The sequence below is a fragment of the Perognathus longimembris genome, chromosome 4, assembly GCF_023159225.1.
Source record: "Perognathus longimembris pacificus isolate PPM17 chromosome 4, ASM2315922v1, whole genome shotgun sequence".
Taxonomy (NCBI): Eukaryota; Metazoa; Chordata; class Mammalia; order Rodentia; family Heteromyidae; genus Perognathus; species Perognathus longimembris.
In genome coordinates, this window is record NC_063164.1 from 52,041,725 (window position 1) to 52,067,151 (window position 25,427).

General features: G+C 40.1%; 2 protein-coding genes across 2 annotated transcripts in view; one reads left to right on the forward strand and one right to left on the reverse strand.

Annotated features, from left to right (window-relative positions):
* The window catches only part of Dcaf17 (DDB1 and CUL4 associated factor 17), a 41,881-nt gene extending 41,428 nt beyond the window's left edge, over positions 1-453 (reverse strand). Inside the window, exon 1 of the mRNA XM_048345749.1 lies at positions 117-453. Coding sequence (XP_048201706.1) covers positions 117-308 — 192 coding nt within the window. The 5' untranslated portion in view covers positions 309-453. The remainder of the gene's footprint in view (positions 1-116) is intronic.
* A 233-nt stretch (positions 454-686) lies between these two features.
* Mettl8 (methyltransferase 8, methylcytidine) overlaps positions 687-25,427 on the forward strand; it is an 88,073-nt gene continuing 63,332 nt past the window's right edge. The window contains exon 1 of the mRNA XM_048345255.1: positions 687-889. The gene's annotated coding sequence lies outside the window, so the exon portion shown is untranslated. The remainder of the gene's footprint in view (positions 890-25,427) is intronic.

Sequence of the window (25,427 nt, forward strand, 5' to 3'; positions counted from 1 at the left end):
GACGCACTGCACGCATTATTCCCCTTCCCCTAACGGGTAATCATCTAAGACCGAGCCCTGGCTCAGAAAAACTCCTTGCCGGAGCAGAAGTCGCCCGGTGGCCTGCGCGTGGTCACCTGGCACACGAGCTCCCGCAGGATACCCAGGTTCATCCTCTGCCCGACGCCCGCGTCGCGCGCGTAGAAGCCGAGCGCCCGGCGACTCAGCCGCAGGCACACGTTGGGCTTCCGGGTCGGGCCCATGGGGACGCGGGCCGAGCGCGGGGGCTCGAGAGCCCTTTCAGTTCTGCGTGGCGCTACAGCTGCCATCTTCCAACCTCAAGGGAAAACAGACGCTGGAGCCGGGCACCCGGCGCCCGGAGGCCAGGCGATGGAAAGCAAACTAGCACCGCCGGAGTGCAGATAGTCCAGAAACGTCTTCCCAGGCCTATTTCCTCACGCAACAGCTGGGGCTGTGAGGCCAGCCCCTTGACCCTCTTGGCGTGCCGTAGCCTCGATCTCACCGGGAAATGTAGTCCCCACGCGCTTGGGCTTCGTTGCTAGAACTACATTTCCCATCAAGCAGTGAGGGCGAAGGATTGCCCCCGGCGCCCCACAGGCACAGCGCACTCCCGCCTGTAGCGCGGGTAGCAAAGTTGCGGCCGCGGGGTGGGGTGGAGGGGCTGGGGGCGGAGTCAGGGCGTCTTCCGGGAGTGCGAGCTGTGCGGGCGGGGGGGCGGGGGGAGACCTCCGGATGCTTTGCTGCCGCCTCGTGGCCTGTCTTCCCGGTGTGCTGTCCCCTCTGGGAACCCCTCCCTTGGCGCCCTGGCACCCCGACGCCTGTCAGCCCAGGCTCGATCCCGGAGGCCCCATGCCCAAAGGGGTGCGGTGTCGAGCGTGACCCTCCAAAGGTACGCCCCGCGGCTTTTCAGTTCAGCCCATGGCTGGACGTTGGGGACGAGGTTGACTGTTAAAACATTGGGGTGTTTAAACACAACGCTGTTGTAATATGATTGGTGGCCGAAGATGCTGGATTTTCCTCCAAACTGGAATTGACTTACTTTACCCCCCAGAGGCCCGCCCCAAGGTGGCCTGCGGGGACTTTGGCTGGTTTTGCTAGAATTGCTGTTTACTTCCTCCCCTCTTTTTCCTTTTTTCCTTGTAGAGAATAAAACACAAAATGCTTACAGTCTTACTGGTCTCCCTAAAAGAATTCAGATTGTTTAAGTGAAAGATAACAGTTAACTAGCCCCGCCTGTGTGCTCAAAATTCCCAGTACACTAAATTTCCATGAACCTTAGGTCCCCATTGCTTTTCGGAGAGTCTCCCAAGGGTGGTGTCTGTGTGTCTCATGAGGAGTTGGCATGCTACCTCTTGTAGGTGTTCCAGGAAAATGACTGGTTGCATCTGATTGGCAGGTTAAAAAGTACAGTACTGGACGAAGGTAATGGGTCACGTTTTCAGTGTTTAGTAAAAAAAAATAGCCATCTTTCTCTTTAACCTTCTGCATTTCCTCCAGAGCCCGGCTTTTGCTGATTTTTCATGACTTGTTTACAGCATACTGTGGAGTGCTTTTGTGTATTTTTAGAGAGTGCTACAATAGTTAATTTGGTAATTCATGGATGCAGCTGTCGCCGAGAAAACTGGAACTCAGGAAAAAATAACTGGATTTTCTTTGGCTGAAATGAAATTCAAATCATTGCTGAATTGAATTCATCATCTCTCTTCCTTTTCCTCCTTGCCTCATGCTTTCCTGTAGTCTTTATCTTATCACCAAGTCACCCAAAGAAGAATTATTCTAGACTCTACCACACAGCCAAATCTTTGGTATTTTAACTCCTTTATTTAACTCTCTTAACTGTTTTTATCTAACTCTCTTATCTGTTTTATAACTTTATTTCAAAATTTAGGGTCTGACTATTTTTATCACGTGGTTAAGGAGCATCCTGACTATTTCTTCCAGGGTGGTTTTTTTTTTTTCCCCTTTTCCTTTTCTTTTCTGTTTTTTTTTGTTTGTTTGTTTGTTTTTTTCAATTCCAGCCCCACACATTTCTTCCAGGGTGATTTTTTTTTTCCAGAAGCACAAAACTGTCACTTTTGTGTTACAGTCTTTAAACAATTCCCACTCACCCAGGCAGAATTACAGACCAGAATCCATACATAAGATCTTCCCTCCATTGTTAGCTTAGAATATTTTCAGTATTTTAAATACATCCAAATATAAACCTAAGTAAAAACCCTTTGTGTTATATCTTTTATGCACGACATTTGTAAGTTAAATGAAGCAAAATTATAAAACTAAGAAATTCAGATGAATATTTGTTGTGACCAATGAGATTATTTTACTGGACCTAAAATAAACTAATAGTGAGTCTGTCCTGTCCTCCATGGTGTAGTTTTCCTTAAAGAAAGAACCATCCACATTGCCCTAATGTTAAGAAATCTCATTTCCCCTTTCTATTTTAAAACCTTTGCAAGACCTTTAATTCACTATATCATGGTGTTATTTGACCTTCACTTGACCTTGACATCAGTTACATACATTAGTCCTATTTCTTTCTCATTATGCTGCATGAATAACTAATTGTAAAAGTTATTGCATAGTGCACGCCTAATTATAGACGTGTGACATGAAATCTTGTAATAAAGCAAAGACAATCATCTAGATGATCCATAATACCTTTTGTTAAACTTTTTTTAGATTTTTATCAAATTGAACAAATTCTTATCAAATTTTCTCTGGAGAAAATCTTTTTTTTTGCCAGTCCTGGGGCTTGAACTCAGGGCCTGAGCACTGTACTGTCCCTGGCTTCTTTTTTGCTTAAGGCTAGCACTCTGCCACTTGAGCCACAGCGCCACTTCTGGCCTTTTTGTATGTATGTGGTGCTGAGAAATCGAACCCAGGGCTTCATACATACAAAGTAAGCATTCTACCGCTAAGCCACATTCCCAGCCTGAGAAAATCTTTTTTGTATGTCTTGATACACATCTAAAACCTTCAGGGTTCACGTAGCATAGATCACAATCCCTTGGTGTAGGGTATAGACCACTCTATTAACTTTACCTTGCTCACATTTTTTTTTTAAAGGGGATAAACTACATTCAATTTTTTTTTTCCAGTCCTGGGGCTTGGACTCAGGGCCTGAGCACTGTCCCTGGCTTCTTTTTGCTCAAGGCTAGCACTCTGCCACTTGAGCCACAGTACCACTTCTGTCCTTTTCTATATATGTGGTGCTGAGGAATCGAACCCAGGGCTTCATGTATACAAGGCAAGCATTCTTGTCACTAGGCCATATTCCCAGCCCCCCTTGCTCACATTTTTATCCTTATCTCTTTGGACCTTTGCTTTGCTGGTTCTGATGTTTTCCTACTGTCTCAAGTCAGTATGCTTTTATACTTGATATTTTCTTTATCTGGAGCTCCCTTCCTACCCTTCTTTTTTCTCAGTGTTCTTCCCAGCTGTCATGGTCTTGATCCTTTCCCTCACCCTCCAATAAAGTAGGCTTGTGTGCCTTTATGTTTCTATGCATATATAGTCATGGGAGTTATTAGAATGATTAGTTTTGCAACTAATGTGCATAGAAACAAAGCAATAATATTCTGCTTCTTTAGTATGCTGCTTAGTATGTGGCTAATACCTATGGACATTTGATGAATGAGCGACCTATAAAACTGATGTTGTAGGGCTGGGAATATGGCCTAGTGCCAAGAGTGCTTGCCTCCTATACATGAAGCCCTAGGTTCGATTCCTCAGTATCACATGTATAGAAAACGGCCAGAAGTGGCACTGTGGCTCAAGTGGCAGAGTGCTAGCCTTGAGCAAAAAGAAGCCAGGGACAATTCTCAGGCCCTGAGTCCAAGCCCCAGGACTGGCAAAAAAACAAAACAAAACAACCAACCATCCAAACAAACAAAAAAACCATATTGTATAGAATCTATTATCAGCAGCTAATTACTTTTAGCCTAATGCAGATTTAGTATTCCCTTACTCTTTTAGTCAACAGGAAACCACAATATTTGTAAGAAGAAATAACCTTCTAAAGACTTAAATCATGAGGAGTTCTATCTGTTGATACTTTTTATATATTGAAGATAAAATGATATGAACAGGTACAGTATATGACTGGTCTTTAGTTTTGGGAATAAAACGTTTCCCCCCATTTTGTCTTTTATGTTTACAGAATGCTTATACATCCTAGTCATAATATTTTATAGGCAATGGGAATAAAAGAACTCAGGAGTTAATGAAATGCTTTTTGTTCATATGCTTTGCTTAAAGAAGCATAGTATGACTAAAGAAAACATTAAGACTATTAAATATAAACATCTGTGCAAAGACAAATTTGAGCCTGGCCACAAGAGGTTATTCATCTAATACCTAATTATTTTCATAATAGATGTATTATGATGAGTGTAACAGTGAACAGTTCCTACATATGGGGAGGAGATTGACAGTATCCAGTACTTCATCTATTATCTTTTTTTTTAATGGTACTTTTCAGGTAAGTGTTAGAAGAAAAATTGGGATCCCTGGCTTAGCTGGAGTGGTCAGAGAAGACCTCTTCACAGAGAGAACTTTTAAGCTCAACTTTGATTGATGAGGAAGAACTGATCTATAAAGATCCAAGGTAAGGTAGTGTCCACAGAAAGGGATGCTCAAGCAGAGGGTACTCATGGCGTATAATACAAGCTTGGCTTGTTTTAAAATGGTCAGGGTCAATGTGGCTCTTTAATGTATGAGAGGGAGATAAAACTAGAGTGTTGGGTGAAGACAAAGTCATGTATCATGGCTTTGTAGGCCATGATAAGAGTTTGGATTTTATTCTCTCGTGATGGAAAGCCACAGGAGGCTCTGAGGAGGGGAGTAGCATGATCTAATTTATAATGAGGTCATTGTACTATAGTGTGGAGAATGTACAGTAAGGGGACAGTAAGAATTGCAAAGAAATCAGACTGTTGCATTGGTCCTGATAAGAGAGGATCGTGTTTTAAAACAGTAGCAGGAAAGATGAATGTTAGGTTTTAATTAGGTTAACTGAGAGAAACCACCAGGCAGTCTTCAGGCAGAGAAATTTGTATTCCAAAACCACCAACCCAGCACATGTTAAAGATGTGGAGAAGGGGAAAGCAGCTCCCTGGGTGGGGTTTAACTAGGGAAGGGACAGTTGAGAAGGAGTGGCCAGGTGGGGGAAGGTGTGGCCACTGGATGCGTGATGAGATGTGACCTACCAAATGGGTAGGTAACACAGGTGATGGTTGGAGACCTCCGGCATGGAAAACAAATTCAGGATAGAAAACAAAATTTGGACATCTCTTCCTGATTCTTGGGCCCTTCTTTTCCTCTTCATAAAAATAAATCATATTGTATATATGCACTCTTCTACAGCTTTCTTTTTTCCTCCTCAGAATTAAACTTGACAATACATGTAGCTCATGTATTTTTACTACTGTATAGTATTTCATAGTATGAATTTGCTATAATTATTTAATCTGTTTTCTGACTGGACCTTTTTTTCTTTTAAAAAGAAAAATCCTAGAGCTAGACATGATGGTGCATTACATTCCTGTAATCCCAACACTTGGAAAATTAAGGCAGGATGATCGTGAGGTCTAGGCCAGCCTGGATTACATAGTGAGATCCTATCTCAAAAACAACAACAATAAAAGCAGAGAGAGAAAGAGGGAAAAAAAGGAAGAAAAAGAGATAAAGAGAAATATATTAATGTTGCCAAATTGTTTTAAAAGGTGAGGGAAGGGATAAGAAACCATAATGTTGGGGCTGGGGATTTAGCTCAGTGGAACAGCGCCTGCCTGGCAAATAAAAGGCCCAGAGTTTGGTCCTCAGCTCTGGGGGCGGGGGGGGGGGGGGGATCTATAAAAGAAACCAAAATAGATGTGATTTGATCAAAGTACACTATATTCGTGAATGGAAATGTCACAATGAAATCCCTTTCTACAATATTCATTGAGGGGGGGAAGAAAATAAAACAAAAAAGTCTAGGAAAGTGCTATAGACATTCTTACACTTGTTAAAAAGTGTAGTAGTTTTCAGTTGGTGTGTAAAAAAAATACTTAATAGCTTAAATTAGCACTTGATTATTATTGCCTCAAAGTCCTACAAGGCAGAAATCTTTCTGTTTGTTTGTTGTTGTTGCAAGGCAAGGCAGAAATCTTAACACTGCAGAGCTTGGCTCTCTGCTCAGTTCTAAGCAGCCTGAAATCATGTCAGCAGAGCTGCAATCTCATCAGAGCCTCTGGGTCCTCTTTACCCACCCCACCCCCCAGTGGTTGACAGAATTAAGTTCCTTGCTGAGGTCCTAAGCTCCTAGAGGTTGCCCGCTGTTTTTTGTCACATGGTTCTTTTCACAACATGACAATTGCTTCTTCAGTGCCAACAGGAGTGTCTCTTAAGTTCTGCTGAGATGGCATCTTATATAAAAGTAACCTAATCAAGGAAGCATAAATTCATAGGAACTGTCAGCTCTCCAGGACTGCATGGAATATATACAACTGTGGGAAGGTCAGGGGCAGGAATCTTACAAATCATTTTGTAACTCTTGTTTACTGCAGAGTGTACCTAGGCATTGAATTACTGGATTATAAAGTATGTGCATCTGCAACTTTATTAGCAAACACCATATTGACTTTATATGTAATTGTAGCAATTTATACTCCCCATCAGCAGAATATAAAACTTCTCATTACTTCACATCCTTGCCTGAACTTGTATTTCTACAATTTTTTGGTGTAGTGAATATAAAATATATCTCATAGTGATGTCATTATGCATTTTTCATATTACAGTTTGACATCATTTGTAATGTTTTTAGCCCTTTGTGTTTTGCTCCTGTGCTGTGTTTTTGTCCTTTTTCTATTGGACTGTTTTTCTTCTTGACTACAGAATGTTTCTAGAGATTTTTGTATACCACTCTTCATCCTAATGTGTTTCAAAACTCTTCTTCCAACTTGTAGCTTATTACAGAAGAGAAATTCAATTTAAATATGATAAAATAAATATTTCTCTTGTAGGTCAGAACTTATGGATTCTTGTTTGAGGAATCCTTAAACTTGATGTCTTAAAAATAATCTTTTTTTCCCCTTAAAAGCTTTACAATTATGCCTTTCCCGTTTAAGTCTTTAATTGAAGATAGAATTGATTTTAGGTACAAGATAAATTAGAGATTCATTTTGTGTGTATGTGTGTGTGTGTGTGTGTGTGCTGGTCCTGGGGCTTGAATTCAGGGCTTCAGTAACTGTCCCTGAGCTACTTCACTCAAAATTAGAGCTCTGCCATTGAGCTCTATTTCTGGCTGTTTGTGTATGTGTTTGTATGCCTGGTTAACGGAATATAAGAATCTCATGTGGGCTGGAAATGTGGCTTAGTGGTAGAGTGCTTTCCTAGCATGCATGTAGCCCTGGGTTCAATTCCTCAATACCACATAAACAGAAAAAGCCAGAAGTGGCCCTGTGGCTCAAGAGGTAGAGTGCTAACCTTAAGCAAAAAGAAGCCAGGGACAGTGCCCACGCCCCAAATCCCAAGCCCCAGGACTGGCAAACAAAACAAAACAAAACAAAACCTCATGGACTTTTCTGCCCAGGCTAGCTTTGTATCACAATCTTCAGATCTCAGCCTCTTGAATAGCTAGAATTACAGGTGTTGTTTTCTTATACAGTACTAACCACTTGTTCCAGAACCACTTATTGAATAGTCTCATTTCTGTACAAATCTGGTGTAGATCAAGTTACGTATTGCTGCATTTGTCTATTATCTGTTGCTGTAACAAATTATTGGAGGCTGAATACATTATAAAGAAGTGTAGTTAGGGCTGGAGATATGGCCTAGTGGCAAGAGAGCTTGCCTCGTATACATGAGGCCCTGGGTTCGATTCCCCAGCACCACATATACAGAAAACGGCCAGAAGTGGTGCTCAAGTGGCAGTGTGCTAGCCTTGAGCAAAAAGCAGCCAGGGACCATGCTCAGGCCCTGAGTCCAAGGCCCAGGACTGGCCAAAAAAAAAAAAAAGAAGTGTAGTTAGTTCCCAATTCTAGATGCTGAAAGGTCAAGATCCAATGAACCCATCTGGCTTCTGGGGAGGACCTCATTGACTATGTTACAACATGGTGGGGATGGTACCATGGTGGGTAACACCACATGGTGAGACAAGAAGCAGAGATTTCAGAGTCATACTTTTTCTTTATGTAAGAACTCGTGAGAACTAGTCCTTGAAAACTATATTAATTACTCCCAAAGGTGGCACTCTAAAAACCTAATTATCTTCCACTTGGCCTTTTCTCTTAAAGGTCCTACCACCTTCTAGCACTGCCACATTGGGGACAGTGCTTCCAGCACATGAGCTTTTGGGGAACAGAAATCATATTCATACTGACATCTCTGTTGTCTATACTGCTGTTCTGTTTCTCTATCCCAAGAAGGGTATTTGACCACTTACTACATATCAGGAATGTTATTTTTTTTCTTTTGCATTTGCTGATTTAAAAATTAGCTTAAGTTCCATTAAAAAATAAACCTTATTAGCATTTTTATTCCGATGGCATTAAATCTGTGTATCAATTTGAAGAGAACTGATGGCTTATCTTGTATCAACTTTCTTTGTGAAAAATATCTTTCCCTTTATTTTTGTCTTTTTTAGGGTCTTTCAGTGAAGTTTCCTAATTCTTTCCTTAAAGGACTGATATATTTTTCATGCTCCTAGGTATGTTATATTTTTGGTCATTGTAAATGCAGTATGTGTGAGTGTGTCTGTGTGTGGTTTTGTTTTTGAAATCACGTCACGGCATATATAATTCATGCTGGCCTGGAACTCTTGATTCACCTTCCATAGCCCCCACAGTTAGGGGATTGCATTAAGGATAACCATAGGTGGTTGTCAAATTTCCTTTATCAAGTTGAAATTGATATTCTCTTCAATTTCACATTTGCTAAAAGCTTTGTATATTTGATTTTGATAAATGGATGTTGAAAATTATCAAATGCTTTCTTTGTATTTGCTGAGGTGATCCTATGTATTTTTTTCTTTGATCTGGTAATGCAGTTAATTACATAAATATATTTCCTAATGTTAAACCAAACAAGTTTATTTAGATGAGCTCTTATGACATGTTTTGATATTTACGCATTGTAGACTTTGGTTAGTCTCTGGCTTCAATGTTTGTTAAATCTGTAATTTTGCCTAGCTTTTGGCTTCAGGATCAGCAAAACAAAACATAAAACCCCAAAACTTATATAGCATTTTAGGAGTATTATATAGCAGAATGTTTTCTGAAATGCCAAGATAGCCAAATTCCCAGAACTTGAATTCTGCTTTCTCATATTTTTAGCACAAAAGCTTTAGTTACTATATGATACAGTTTAAATAACCACTTAACACCAACAACTTCAGCCTTTCCTTCTTGTGACAGAGCACAACCATCCCACTCACTGATGAGATGGAGGGCTATGTAGTGGAAAGAACATTGTAGCAGGAGTCAAAGGGCAGGGACTCATGCCAATGCCACCACTTACTGAGGTCTTGACCAAGCCACTTGCTCTCTCTTTTATTTAACTGTCTTCTGAAGCTAGGTCACATATATTTACAAGTATGATCATGATATAAGGGAATATATGAAAAACAATGTTTACAAGTATATTTTCTGCTATGGAATTGCAAAAGGTGGAGTTTGGAAGGGGAGGAGGTTTATTAGGTTGCACTAGGGATATTTTTAGAGTGATGAAACTATACAATAGTGTATGCGTGCTAGGCTTAGGACTTAAATTCAGGGCTGGACACTGTCCCTGAGTTTTTTTGCTTAAGGCTAGAGCTGTACCATTTGAGTCACAGTTCCACTTTAGCTGTTTTGTAGTTAATTGGACTTTCTTGCCTGGGCTGGCTTTGAACTGAAATCCTCATATTTCAGCCTCCTGAGGAGTTAGTATTAAAGGTATAAGCCACTGGCATCTGGCCTTGCATGATACTTTAATGGTAGGTATATGATACTGTGTATTGGTTAAAACTCAGGGCTTTACAGGACAGAATGAGCTTTGCACGTGGTACCACGTAGCCTACCATTGAGTAAAACTGTGGTCTCAGTCAATCTTTATATATACTCAATTTAAGAGACAATTTAGGAGGAGAAAATTTCAGAATAGAAAAAAGAGTAAAAAGAATTTAACTATACTTACAAATGTATATGGTGACTTTCCTGAGAGGGACTAGGGAAAATGGGCTGACATACCTTAGTAAGATTAATGGCTGTAGTAACTGTACCACTAGGGCGGTAGAAACTGACCATAGCACATAGCATAGTTGGTAAAGTTTCCCATAGGGTAAATACTGAAGCTACTATACATGTGCACTGAAATTTATTAATAATTGGATGGTGTTTTCTTACTGTTAGAATGGAAGAATACAGATTAGAATACAGCAAAATTAAAGAATACAGCAAAATTAAAAGAATACAGCAAAATTAAAAAGCAGGCTGGAGGCAGGGCTCAAGTGGTAGAGTACCAGCCATGAGTGAATACCAGAAGGCTAGTTAGAAATATTAGTATGAACTCTAATGTAAATGTAGGCATATATATACATATACAGAAGCAGTTGTAGGTACAAGTAGTTTGTTGTACACAATAAGAAAGGACAACCTAGTAGGAAAAAAAAACCATACTCAGTGCCTAGACTATTCTATAATAAAAGGAACAAAGACTCTTTGGAGAAATGACTGGTTCTAGGATTGGATCAGGGAATGAACAAGATGAGCAGTAGCATTTTGTAGTGCCAGGAAGTAAGGAAATGCTAAAATGTCAAAAGGATTATAATTCCACTAAAAGGACTCTTAATGCCCAAAGCTGGAACACTTTGAGCAGCAAAAATAAAGTACTATGGAGTTATAATCCAAAGCTTAAAACGTTTTGTCCATGGTCCATATTGATATAAACACAGATTGAATAAGTACATTAACTCAGAAGAAGAGAGAGAAAAAAAACCTCACATGTGAAAGAATTGAAATATTTTATGTAGTTGATCTTTCATCTGCCCTTATAAAGGTGGGCCTTAACACCCTTAAATCTTTTTTTCTTCTTTTGTGCTGGTTCTGGGACTTGAACTCAGGGCTTGGCCACTGTCCCAGAGCTGCTTCTGCTTAAGGCTAATGCTCTACCACTTGAACCACAGCTCCACTTCTGGCCTTATCTGAGTAGTTTATTGGAGAGGAGAGTCTCATGGACTTCTCTGCCTGGGCTGGCTTCAAACCACAATCCTTAGATCTCAGCCTTGTGAGTAGCTAGAATTACAGCTGTGAGCCACTAGCACCTACCTTTCCTTAAATCTTAAATGTGGGTTCTACAAACTGGTTTCCTTCTAAAAGAGCACAGTGGAATGGGAGAGGGGTAGGTAACAACAGTAGAGAAATTTGCCAAACATTGCTTGAGCCAGGTGGTCAGGTTAACAACAGCAGCAGGTCATACTGATAGCATGTGCTCTTGATAGGATGTGATTTGATAAGTCAGCAGTTTTTGTGATTTTCCTACATAAAAACCATTACCTTGTAAGAATGTTGAAATGGGTAACATTAATCAAGAGATATATTGTATTCATAAACTGCTGTGTTAAATGGCAACTCTTTTTTGTTGTTGTTTGTTTGTTTTCTGTTCTTTGTTTCTAGTCCGGGGGCTTGAACTCAGGACCTAGTCACTGTCCCTGGGCTTTTTTGCTCAAGGCTAGCACTCTGCCACTTGAGCCACAGCTCCACTTCCAGCTTTTTTTGTTTGTTGGTTTGTTTTTTGGCGCTTAATTGGAGATAAAGAGTCTCATGGACTTTCTTGTCCAAACTGACTATGAACCTTGATCCTCAGATCTCAGGCTTCTGAGTAACTGGGATTACAGGCATGAGCCACCAGCACCTGGCTGTGGCAACTCCTTTGCACAACTACTTAAAAGATAATAAAATAATAAAAAGAAGGTATGTAGCTAGCACCTCTAAAACAAAACAGTCTATAGAATTAATCTATTCATGAGGAAAAATATTTGATAAATATTAGCTAAGTGTTTTCTATAGGAGACATGACAACTAATTATAATGTCCTGGATTCTGAAAGAAAAAAAAAGGTAATAGTGAAGGAAATCTGAAAAAGTATAAATTTAAGTTTATAATAATGTATTACTATTGTGTTCATTGTAATCTGTGCTATATTAATATAAGACTTCAAAAATAGGAAATGCTATATCAGATATATAGGAACTTGATGTTATGCACAACCTTTCTGTAAATCTAAAACTGTTCTGACATTCAAAGTTTGCCTTCAAAATGAAGCTAGACTGAGGTGGATGCCTGTGCCTAAAGGTAGCACAACTTAGTAGTTAAGAAGATACAGTCAGGCCAGGCACCAGTGGTTCATGCCTGTAATCCTAGTTACTCAAGAGGCTGAAATCTGAGGATTGTGGTTCCAGCCTGGGAAGGAAAGTCTGTGAGACTCTTTATCTCCAATTAACCACCAGAAAACCAGAAATGGTGTTATGGCTCAAGTGTAGAGCACTAGCCTTGAGCTGAAAAGCTCAGGACAGTTCCCAGAGTTCAAGCCCCACAACCAACAACAAAAAAAGAAGATAAACTCTGGTACCAGCCTGCTTATTTTCAACTCTCAATCCCCCACTTAGTAGTTGTGTGCTTCTGGTTACCCGAAATAACTCAAATTACTTAACCTCTCCATGTCTCAGTTTCCCCATTTGTTAAATGGATCTTTGGGAAGACTTAAGTAAATTATTATATGCAAAGAATTGATAGTAATGTTTGGCACAAAGCAAAAACTATACAGTTGTTTAATTCATTGTTTAAATGATTGCTTTGCTCTTTGGTTTGGGGATCTTTACTGTATCTTTCTTCTCCTTCAGCATACTGGCAAACTTGACAATTGCTAATCCAGTTTCATGTCTCATGGTATTAGTGACTGAGTGGTGAAGAAGCTCCAGAGCCTGACAGGACCTTTTTTTTTTTCCAGTCCTGGGGCTTGAACCCAGGGCCTGAGCACTGCCCCTGGCTTCTTTTTGCTCAAGGCTAGCATTCTACCACTTGAGCCACAGTGCCATTTCCAGCCTTTTCTGCTTATGTGATGTGAATCAAACCCAGGACTTCTTGCATGCAAGGCAAGCACTCTACCACTAACTCATATTCCCAGCTCAGAACCTATTTTTAATAGGCATAGAATTGGCACACATAGAAAGTTCAAGTTAAAAATTTTTTTCCTTTTGCTCTCAGTAGATTCCTTATTAAGGTATCTACTTTTTAGCCAGGTATAGTGGCTCACATCAATAATCCCAGCACTTGGGAGACTAAGGCAGGAGAATTGGAAGGTCAGCCAAAACTACAGAGTAAGACATTGTCTGAGGGGTAGGGGGGAGGAAAAGAAAGAAGATACCCATTTTTTTTATATGTATTAAACATGTTTTTGGGTTTAAGCAAAACACTACCTTCACTGTAAACCTTTTCAGCGTTTAGAAATTTCAGTGATGTTTGAAGCAAAAATGATATGATAGAACTATATATTTTAAGACCTTTCCCTTTCTGCTGAAAATACATTGCAACTCTTTAGAAAACTCTTTACAGAGCCGGACATTGGTAGCTCATGCCTGTAATTCTAACTACTCAGAGGCTGAGATCTGAGGCTTACAGTTCGAAGCCAGCTGAGGCAGTAAAGTCCTTGAGACTTCATCTCCAGGAAATGACTCAGAAAAGGCTAACGTGGCTCTGTGGCTCAAGTGGTAGAGTGCTAGCCTTGAGCACAGAGAGGCTCAGGGAGAGGGGCCAGGCCCTGGGTTCAAGCCCCAGGACCAGCAAAACAACAACTAAAACCCCTCTTTACAGATCAGTAGCTGCAGTACAACAGTGGAAATGTGCCAAGTAGAATAACAACAAAAAAATCTGTAGCTGTATGGCCAAGGCCACTCCTTTATCTTGTTTGAGTTCAGGTTCCTGCATCTGTAAAATGGTGAGTATAGGAATGTATGGCCTGCCTTCTTCCCTCCATTAAAGGATTGCTATGAGGATTAGGCAAGAATGAGAGCTCTCTAAGCTATAAAACGTACACAAAGATTGTTTGTTACCATGATTCTCAGGTCTTCAGCCACAGTAAGCTCTAAAGGAGCTTTATAATCACATGAAGTGTTGCTATCATGTGAACACTTTAGTTATTAAGTCATAAGGTGAAATTATTTGAACCTTGAACCCACAATGCTGTTTTTGAGACAAGTCTTGTTATGTAGTCCAGGCTGGCCTTCTGAGGGCTAGGATTTTCTGGGATTACAAATGTTTATCATCACATCACACTCAGTTTACAACAATGTTTGCTTGTTTGTTTCTTTGAAACTGGAGCCTCACACATGCTAGGCAAGTCAAGTGCCTTGAGCTGTACCCTCAACCCTGTACTGTGCTTTTGATAAAATATTTCCTTTCAGTACTTTCGTTATCATGTTTTCCCTTGGTGTGAAAAGGTGCTGTTCCAGTCTAGAATTTTCCTTTTCGGGTAGCATGTATAAAGAAACAATCCCCAAAGTCCTCTGAAAACTCAAGATTGTTGTTTGGGATCTCTGGACACAGACCAACTTGTCCTGGCATGATGACCAGCAGAGGGCGCATGAGGTTTCCTTAGGGCTTGGCTTCAGCTCCTGTGCAAAGCTGGCCATCTGTGTTTGCTGTCTAATGATTAACAAGTACTATAAATAAAAGATATTGGGGGCTTCAGTAACACCATCACTGAATGAAGAGAGAAGGCATCCATAATGCGAAAGGGCAGTATAGAAGTACAAAGTAGAATCATGGTCACCAGAAAGCTAAAAAAAGGGAGGGGAAAGGCATGAAGAATATAGGGAAATACTAAAGCAGAATAAGTACTAAAGAGGGGGTGTTTTAGAGTTCTGCAGCTTGGCATCATGACTATAGTCACAGCAATTTATTATAAATATTATAAAGAACTAGAAGAGCCAGCCCAAAGGCTGCCAACATGAAGAAATAAATGTTTAAAGAGATGGAAATGCTAATTATCCTGATTTGATCATTACCTTGCACCCACAAATATGTATAGTTAAGAATAATTTTGGGGGCTGGGAATGTGTAACAGTAGAGTGCTTGCCTCGCATACATGAAACCCTGGGTTTGATTCCTCAGCACCACATAAACAGAAAAAGCTGGAAATGGCGCAGTGACTCAAGTGGTAGAGTGCTAGCCTTGAGCAAAAGGAAGCCAGGGACAGTGCTTGGGCCCTGAGTTTGGTGCCATGATTGGCACCAAAAATAATATAATAATAAGGGCTTGGAATATGGCCCTGAGTTCAAGCCCCAGGACTGGCAAAAACAAAAACAAATAATGTAATAATAATTTTGAATGAAGATAAAAACAAAGTAGCAAGTGCTTGCCATAGTTGGTGAATAGGAAGTTTCTAGACAGCTGGAATTTGGCATTGTAGCAGTTTGTTGTCTACCTTTTGTTGGTTTGTTTCATTTTGTTTTTGCCAGTCCTGAGGCTTGAACTCAGGTCTTGAGCTTCTTTTGCTGAAGGCTAGCACTCTACCACTTGAGCCTTTGTGCCACTTCTTGCTTTTTCTGCATATGTGGTGCTGAGGAATCAAACCCAGGGCTTCATGCATGCTAGGCAGGCACTCTGCCACTAAGCCACATTCCCACTCCTGTTGTCTACCTTTTGTTACTTTTGGGGTGTGTGTGTTTGTGTGTGTGTGTGTGTATGTGTGTGTGTGTACTAATATGAAGGCTTGAGCTCAGGGCCTTGCACTCTCATTCAGATTTATTGCTGTGCTCTGCCCCTGAGCCACACCTCCAGTCCAATGTGTATTTCTTGGTACATAAATGTTAATTTCTGTAAGTGAGACTATATATACTATTTTATCTTATCTCCACAGCCTACAAGTTACAGACTTTATATTAATACATTGAAGTTTTTAGCAACTTTTAATGGCTTCATAATTTTCTTTTCTATGGATATACATAATAATAGTAATAAGTAAGCACTAAATTATTTTTAGATTGTAATTTTCAGTATAATATATAAATAATGATATACTATTCCTTCATAATTTTTTCTGATTATATCACAGGCTGTATTTCCAAAACTTGAGTATAGGCTTATGTCTGTACTCCTAGCTACCCAGGAAACTGAGATCTGAGGATTGAAGTTCAAAGCCAGCCCAGGCAGATAAATCTGAGAGACTCATGTCCAACTAACCAGCAAAATCCAGAAGTAGAGCTGTAGCTCAAATGGTAAAATGCTAGCCTTGAGCAAAAAAGCCAAGCAAGAGTGTAAGGCTTTGAGTTTTAAGTCCAAGTACCAGCATACACACACAAAAAAATTACATTGTAGCACGGTACTGGTGGCTCACACCTGTAATCCTAATGACTTTGGGGGCTAAGATCTGATGATCAAAATTTGAATTCAGCCTGGGCAGATAAATCAGAGACTTTTAGAGCTGGTAAGAGGAGTTACGGTTCGGTAAGAGGAGTTATGGCTCTAGTGGTAGAGGACCAGCCTTGAGCAAAAAGCTGAGCAAGAGTTCAAGACCCTAAGTTCAAGTTCTAGTCTCAGCATGAGTGTGCATGTGTACAACGTTCATAAATGAAAAACAAAAACCTGTTGAGGAAGATTGGCAAAAAGAAGAGAGGGAGTGTCATAGAGGAACTGAGAATTATTGGAACATAGTATAAATTTGTATGGAAATTTAACACTGAAATCCTCCCTGTTTAAATAATACTGTTAACTTTTAAAAAGTTAATATGTACACTCAAGAGGCTGTAGCAGGAGGGTCAAGAGTTGGAGGCCAGCCTGATTAAACAACTAAGTAGTTCATTGGTCTGTCTTTCACTTCAGTGAATCTTTCACTCCCCATTCATGAGTTTACATTATGGTACATCATGTTTTGGTCATTGGAAAATATTATTTCACTGAGTTGTATAATGGATGTGTTGACACATTTCATTATATAATATCAGAAAGATCGTCTCAGCAGAACAGTGTGTGAGTATTGGAAAGATGTTAAGCTTACAGTGGTGGACACAGATTTTTCCCAATTCCTATTTTTTACTAAAAGCTTTAATTTTATCTCAGGCAAAATGTGGTGTCAGTTGTTTTCTTAACAGGTAGACTTCATCTATTTTTGAGGAAATGCCAAAGTAAAACGGGTACTTTATGACAGTTTTTATGGCTTCATTAAAGAAATTCATAAGTAAATGTATCTTTTTTTCCCCTGTGAGGGCAAGGCTGGGTTTGAAAGAGATTGAGTTCTGTGTTCTGATTCAGTTTGGAGCCACTGCTTAAGATTTCCCTATGTTGGCCTTTTAGCCACACTGCGCTTTGTCAGTGTGAGGGTTGTGGCAGTAAAAACAAAACAAGGCAAAAAAAAAAGTGTTGATTTTATAAAAAGAATCTGACCATCTGAAGACCTTTGAAAGGGTCTTAGAGTTACCCAGAGGTCCCTGGGCCACACTTTGAGAACTGATAGTCTCTAAAGTAATTGTAGCAACCAGTGTCTCAACAAAGATCAGTTTGGGAATCATTGGTGACCCAATTCTGGCCACTGAAGTCAGAGGAACTTGTGGAAAAGTTTCTTCACTCCTAAAAAAGAGACCCCAGTATCTAGCCATCCTTTGATTTCTTTTTATCACGATCCTTTAGAGCTTACTTTCTCATGCTATTCTGTGTAAGCAATCTACTTGTCTTTTAGTTTCCTTTTTTTATACTTTAGGGATTTGGTATTCTGTTTAAGAGACTCACTACCTTATATTTTAGAAATACTCCCCTATATTTTTCTTGGCCTGTTAAGATGTGATTTTTTTTAACATTTAAAGATTTAATTTATCTAGAGTTTATTTTGAGGTAAGATGAAGATATAACTTTCTGGTTTTGTTTTTTTTTAATGGTCGCCTGCCTTCTTAATATACTTCTTTCACTAAGCTAGCTCTATTCCACTGAGTTGAAATACTATTACAAATGAAATTCTTATCTGTATTTTGACTAGTGTCTGGGCTTCCTATTGTGTGCTGTTTGTTTTGGTTATTTCCTGGTGTTAGAAATGTGGACTTTTTTTTAGTGTGTGCTCTAATGTCTGGAAAGGCAAGCATCATTTCCCTCACCCCCACAGCCTACCACAGCCACACCACTCTCTTTCCCTCTGAGTATTTTTGTGGCACTTCCTACATGTTGATCCTTCTAGATAACTCTTAAATTACTTGTTCAAGTTCCCTGAAACCATTTCTGGAATTTTGATTGGGATCACTTTAATTTTATAGATGATTTTGGCAAGAATTTACATTTTTATAGTAATGAATCTTCAACTTCAGAAACCCATGTAACTATCTTCCTGTTTACTGAGTTGTCCCTGTCTTCCTCTGGAGTTTTATAACTTTTTTTTTTTTTTGCCATTCCTGGGCCTTGGACTCAGGGCCTGAGCACTGTCCCTGGCTTCTTTTTGCTCCTAGCACTCTGCCACTTGAGTCACAGCACCACTTCTGGCCATTTTCTGTATATGTGGTGCTGGGGAATCGAACCCAGGGCTTCATGTATATGAGGTGAGCGCTCTTGCCACTAGGCCATATCCCCAGCTATAACTTTCTTTTTAACAGTCCTGCACACGTTTGGCTAAGTTTATACCTATGGTGCTTCATATTATTCTTGTTGCATTTAGAAAGGGATCTTCCCCCCTTTGCCACATATATTTTCCTTTTTTAAAAGGAATACATTTGAAAACATTTAGGTCATATTTCCAAATAGTTTTGGCTTTGTAAAACAGAGTCTGCAGTAAGGATACCATCATTTGTGGTATTACAGTATGTACTGTGAATTCGACTTGAGGTATGACTGTTGAAGACTGTTTAAGGAGACAGAACACACTAGAAACTGTTATCTTAATGAATCTGATCCTCCACACCAGTTATATTGGGAGTTTGCACATTTGTAGCAACATGAACAAGCATTCTCTGAAAACAAAGGGTATTGTCCTACAGCAGAGTTTGCCACCATTGAGAATTTGAAAAAGAATGCCAGCTTGCTCAGAAGACATTCTCTGTGAACAGAATTTCAGAAATGTTTTGCTATTATTGGACTAAATAGTAGTCCATTCATACGATGTATTTGAGGCTACAGCACTTGTTTTGAAGTCTAGTTTTTAGTTAAACAACATCACCTTTTCCACACCCTTTATGTTGCCAGGTAGCAGGGAGGTGGCCGATAGGTTTATGTATTGTTGTTTTAAAAGAATCATCATTTAATCAGATTGTTTTTGTATTAAATAAGATTCAAGTTGCCCCAGGCAGTATGGATTGGCAGTGTTTCAGTTATTTCGGAAAATGGAATTTGCCAGCTTTCTAAGGCCATTTGAAATAAACAAACACATTTCTTTTCATCAACATTATGGATTTTAAAAAGCTTGTGTGAACTAGCCTGGTATCTTAATTACCATTTAAAATGTTCCTTTAGAAAATGTGCTCCTGAGTGCTTAACTGTCTTAGAAAGATTTTAAGAAATATTTTAAGAATAAGACCTTTCCTAGGTTAGAGATTACTAAAATTTCTCTGCATGATGTTTTCCTTGGAGGTTAATAATATTATTAATATTCTCAATTATTCTTCGGTAGTGTTTGCTATGCAGCATTATCCATAAAGTTCTCTAAACATTGACTGATTGATTGTTGATTGATTGCAGTACTGGGATGGAGCCCAGAGCCTCACTCTTGCCCATGCTAGGCAAAGACTCTCCAAACTGAGCTACTGAACCCCCAAACAATAATCAATTCTTAAACACATTGATTTTTTTTTAAGCTTCTATCATTTCTTGGGATAACATCTAGTATGTGTTTAATTAAGAATAATTACATTCTGTTTTCTTTGGGGTTAGGCTTCAGATGGGCCCCTTGGTGTGTGATCTTTCAGGCCATGGCTTTGTCTAAAAGGCCTCATGTGGGGAGAAGTTGCCCTTTTCACACCTGTGTTGGTCCCCCTCCAGAGCACAGCAGTTCTCTGTGGGGGATCAGGTAGAGGGAGAAGGGGGTTACAGTTTCTCTGCCAGATAACTGTGTTCATAAATCTAAGTGCTTTTCTAGCCCAGGGGCCTCAAGTCAAAGGACTCCCTATTGGGGGCCTCTGCTGAGACACTTCCTCCACAATGAGTCTACCTTATTCCGATTTGAATTTCCTCTCCTCCCCCTCCTCCATTCATACCATGTATTTAAGGCTACAGCACTCCCCCAGTAGTGCCTTTATTTTTCCTGGCTCCTTGACCATGAGACCATTTCCCCTTTATGCTGTATCCACCTGATCAGCTGGTGCCGTTCACTAGAAGGAAAGACTGGGCTGCCACTTTTTGCTTCCTGCTTGCTCTCTTCTTTTTTTTGCCAGTCCTGGGGCTTAAACTCAGGGCCTGACCACTGTCCCTGGCTTCTTTTTGCTCAAGGCTAGCACTATACCACTTGAGCCACAGCGCTACTTTGGCTTTTTCTGTTTTATGTGCTGAGGAATTGATCTCAGGGCTTCATGCACGTGAGGCAAGCACTCTACCACTAGGCCATATTCCCAGCCCCGCTACTTGCACTCTTTTAGCAAGCAAGCCACTTCGTATTGCTTTCAGTTTGTCTTGTCCTAATTAGCCACATCAACACCTAATTACTAGGCAATAGTGGGTGGGGATTAATTATTCCTTAATTTATTGTGTTTATTTTTTTCCTTTTCAAGCTCTAAGCAGTGCCCTTTAAAAATGTTACAGAATTCACTGAATAATAATTTTACATTTTTGAAGCTCTAGTTCATCATTTTCTTTGTGAGGAACTCTGTAACCTAAGAATGATTTCCACGTTAGCCATGGAAGTAAGCAGAGTGACTATTCCAAAATTCAGAATTAATAGGTGGCTGGACCAGAGGCTGAACTTGGGGTTTATCCTATTCTCCATTTAGCACTCTTTCTATACACATACTGTATATACCACACCACTTTGTGGATAAATTAATCTGACTTCCTTAAGAAGCTGAGATTAGATAGAGCTGTTTAAATTAAATTACCTCTTTTATTGTCTTCTTCTTCTTTTTTTTAATGCTGGCTTGAACTCAGTTCCTGAGCACTGCCCCTTAGCTTTCTCACTCAAGGCTGGGCCTCTACCACTTGAGCCTTACCTTTATGCCCAGCTTTTTGGTGGCTTATTGGAGATAAGAGTCTCACAGACTTTCCTGCCCAGGCTGGCTTTGCGCCTCAAACTTCAGATTTCAGCCTCCTGAGTAGCTAGGATTGGTGTGAGCCACCTTTTTCTCAAGTGGTAGGCTAGTGCTCTACCACTTAAGCCACAACTTTACTTCTGGCTTTTTGCTGGTTAACCAGAGAAAAGAGTCTCATGGACTTTCCTACTCAGTCTGGCTGGCTTTGAGCCTTAGTCCTCAAGATTTCAGCCTCCAGAGTAGCTAGGATTATAGGCATGAGTCACCAACCACTCCCAGCCTGAAATACCTGTAAATGGATGGCTGGATTCTTTGCTACTCCTGGATCCCTGCGGAAGCAGCAAGGAGAGCCAGACCAATGATAGCAGAGTAGTATCAGCTACCATTGAACACTCAGCAGGAGCCCAGCACTACTATGCTACTTATTTATATTACCTTCTCCTATATTTTAAAATGACCCTATTAGCCAGATTTTACACATGAAATTGTTTTTTGTTTTTGTTTTTGTTTTTTGTTTTTTTGTTGGCCAGTCCTGGGGCTTGGACTCAGGGCCTGATCACTGTCCCTGGCTTCCTTTTTCCTCAAGGCTAGCACTCTGCCACTTGAGCCACAGCGCCACTTCTGGCCGTTTCCTAGATATGTGGTGCTGGAGAATTGAACCCAGGGCTTTATGTTTACGAGGCGAGCTCTCTTGCCACTAGGCCATATTCCCAGCCCTTATACATGAAATTGATGATGAGATTGAAATTAGCCAAGATAAATATCCCACCAGGGGTTGTCGAGCAAAGACAACAATGACAGCTCATAGATTTAACTTAATTGCTTTTCAAGGATCATTTTCAAGGATTATTCTGCCCTACTTGAGGGTATTTCTGTTATTAAGGACAGTTAAAAACAGAATTCTCTGGTAGAATCTTCAGTTACTGTGTGTCCATGTTGAGAATGCTCTAAAGGAAAAAATTCTCAGATACCAGGGTTGACTTAAAATATTTTAATTATGTATTTATTTTGTTTGTTGCCACTCCTGGGGCTAGAACTCCGAGCCTGGGCACTGTCCCTGAGGTGTTTTTTGGTTCTTTTTTTTTGGGGGGGGGGGGTGGTGCTTAAGGTTAGTGCTCTACCACTAGAGCCATAGCTTCACTCTGGCTGTTTGGGTAGTTAATGGGAGACTGGAGTCTCATGGACTTTCCTGCCCAGGCTAACGTCAAACTGAGATTCTTAGATCTCAGCCTCCCGAGGACATAGGATTACAGCATGAGCCACTGGCACCTGGCTCATCTGTGTAGTTGATAAACACAAATCTATGTGTAAGCTCTTTGTGCATAGAATACCTAGCCAACCATAAGATCAAAATAAATACAAATATAACTATAAAACCGGGCTGGGGATATGGCCTAGTGGCAAGAGTGCTTGCCTCATATACATGAAGCCCTGGGTTCAATTCCCCAGCACCATATATACAGAAAATGGCCAGAAGTGGTGCTGTGGCTCAAGTGGCAGAGAGCTAGCCTTGAGCAAAAAAAAAAAAAGAATCCAGGGACAGGGCTCAGGCCCAGAGTCCAAGCCCCAGGACTGGGAAAAAAACAACAACAACTATAAAACCAATGAAACTCAAACTAGCAGCATTATACTGTGACTGCTGGTGTTTTGCTGAAGCTAAATTGCAGCTCATTATAAACCAGGCAGTGACCATCACCACACAGGTTCTTTTGACTTCAGCCCATCTGTGCTGTTGTGTGCTCTGTGTCTGCCCAATTCCCTCACCGCTTTTCTCTATTCAAAATTCTGTGGAATCTTTTTACAGTGTGCTGTATACTCAGATGCATCATTTACATATCACATCTGTGCTGCTTGTTGCCAACAAGATCATAACTGCAAACACAGGCACTGAAACCAAGTAGCTGTTCTATGTTTGCTTCTGATGGTTTCCTTTTAAGATTATTACCATAATAAAAACACAATTTAAAAAATTGCCATAGGACTTTCACTCAACAAACCCAGTTTTAGTAGATGTACCTAGTGGGAGATGTTCCTGAAGATGCAAGAATAGAAATCTCTTAAACTGACCTTCAAAAGATAATAAATGAGGTTGTGAATGGGAGTACAGTTTTCAGCTTTTGTCAGTGCCAGTGTTTCTTTTGCCTAGGAGTTTGTGGACTTGAGGTTTTAGCCACTCTATAAGAACCTCTCATTAAAGGCAGTATTTCCCTTTCACTGTTACTGTGTTACTGTGTTTTTGTTACTCAGAGACACTGGCTAATTCTGGTCTAAATACTAATGAGTATCATCTATCTGTTCTCCTGCCCCTTGTTTTCTATTAAGCTGGGACTTCAGCCACATCAAGTTCAACAAGCCTATATAATCCTTAACTGGCTCCTTTCACTGTTTGCTTGTTTGGCAGGGCTGAGATCAAAGCCAGGAGCTTGAGCATGCTAGATAAGGCATTCTACTACTGAACTGTACAAATTTGGAGCACTCTTCATTTTGTTTTCCATCAGTTGGGGCGCAGTTCATGGTCAACAATTATATTTTCCCTCAATTCCACAATCCTGTATCACCCTTACTTTCTATCCTCCAAGCTTAGGCCTAATCCACATCAGGTCAAATTTTACCCCCAAACTACCATGCAGTAGAAGAAATTAAGAAGTATATTAACAATTAGATTACTTGTGGTTGTAGGTAACCAACAACCCAGACTGGTTTCAAAGGCAAGAAAATATATGGACTCAATAAGTGAAAAAAAAAAAAAAAGTAGTGAGACTGATTCTAATGAACCTTAATGCAACTACTTAAGAGTAGAACATGACTTGTTTTTATCATTTTAGTTTTTCTTTCCTCCTAATTGGCTTCATCCTAGATTTGTACTATGCTGTACTATCTTTTTTTTTTTTTTTTTTGGCCAGTCCTGGGCCTTGGACTCAGGGCCTGAGCACTGTCCCTGGCTTCTTCCCGCTCAAGGCTAGCACTCTGCCACTTGAGCCACAGTGCCGCTTCTGGCCGTTTTCTGTATATGTGGTGCTGGGGAATCCAACCTAGGGCCTCGTGTATCCGAGGCAGGCACTCTTGCCACTAGGCTATATCCCCAGCCCGTATGCTGTACTATCTTAAAGCTAAGCTCAGAGTATGGCTCCAAGATGGTTTTTATTATGTATTGCATGTATCCTTTTAAAATATTGTGTTAGAGGCGCAACTCTCAATGTGACTGTTTTTTAGAGATAGGCCTTCATGGAGGTAATAAAGTCTATCAGAAATCATGTGACTTGGACATAGTTTAATAGAGCTGGTATCCTTATAAAAGAGTTGAATTGGGTGTAGTAGGACATACCTAGAATCTCATCATTTGGTAGGATAAGGCAGGAGAATTACAAATTTAAGGCCAGCCTGGGAACCATATCAGTTCCAGGCCTGGCCTACATGGCAAGACCCTGTCTCAAAACAACAATAAAAACAAAGCCCACCAAATTAAAAAAAAAAAATCCTCACTCCTCTCCTCTCCTTCTCTTTTATCTCATCTTTGATTTGGCCTATAAGAAAATAAATTTTTGTTGTGTAAGACATCCAGTCAAAGATATTTTCTTATGGCAGCCTGAGTTGATGAATACAGCTTTCAAAATATGTCATCTCTCCTTAGGTTTCTTTTAGCTCTGTTTCTGAGATGTCTCTCAGTTTGTGATGACCTTGATAGTACTGAGAGAACTAGTTAGATATTTTACAGAATACCTTGCAACTGGAGTTTACTAACATTGTTCTGTTTTTAGCCTGAAGAAAGGGGGTTTGGGAGAAGGAACACAGGGTTTAAATGCCCTTCTCATCACATCATATGGAGAGGGCATGTTATCAATATGACCTGTCACTGCTGGTATTAATAACTGTGATCACTTGGCTTAGGAAATATTTGTCAAGTTTCTCCACTGCATAGTTATACTCTTTTGTTCATATGAATAATAGTTACTGTTATTTATATCAGTATTGATACATGGGTATTAATTGTAATTCAACCCTTTGTATATTGTTAATTTGTTGCTCACATGTTCTGAATTGGGGCTTTTTAGTAAGCTCTATGGCCTTTTCACACACCCTTACGGTCAGCTTGTTTTGTTGTTTCAACATTTCCTTACCTGGTTCAGGCTTACCTAACATTCTCATTCCCATTTCTAGGATCAGCCTTTTATCCTAGGATCCCCTGATTCCTTTTTTTTTTTTTTTAATAATGGTATTAGAAACTACAATCTAAGGCTCAACAAGATGGCTCACACCT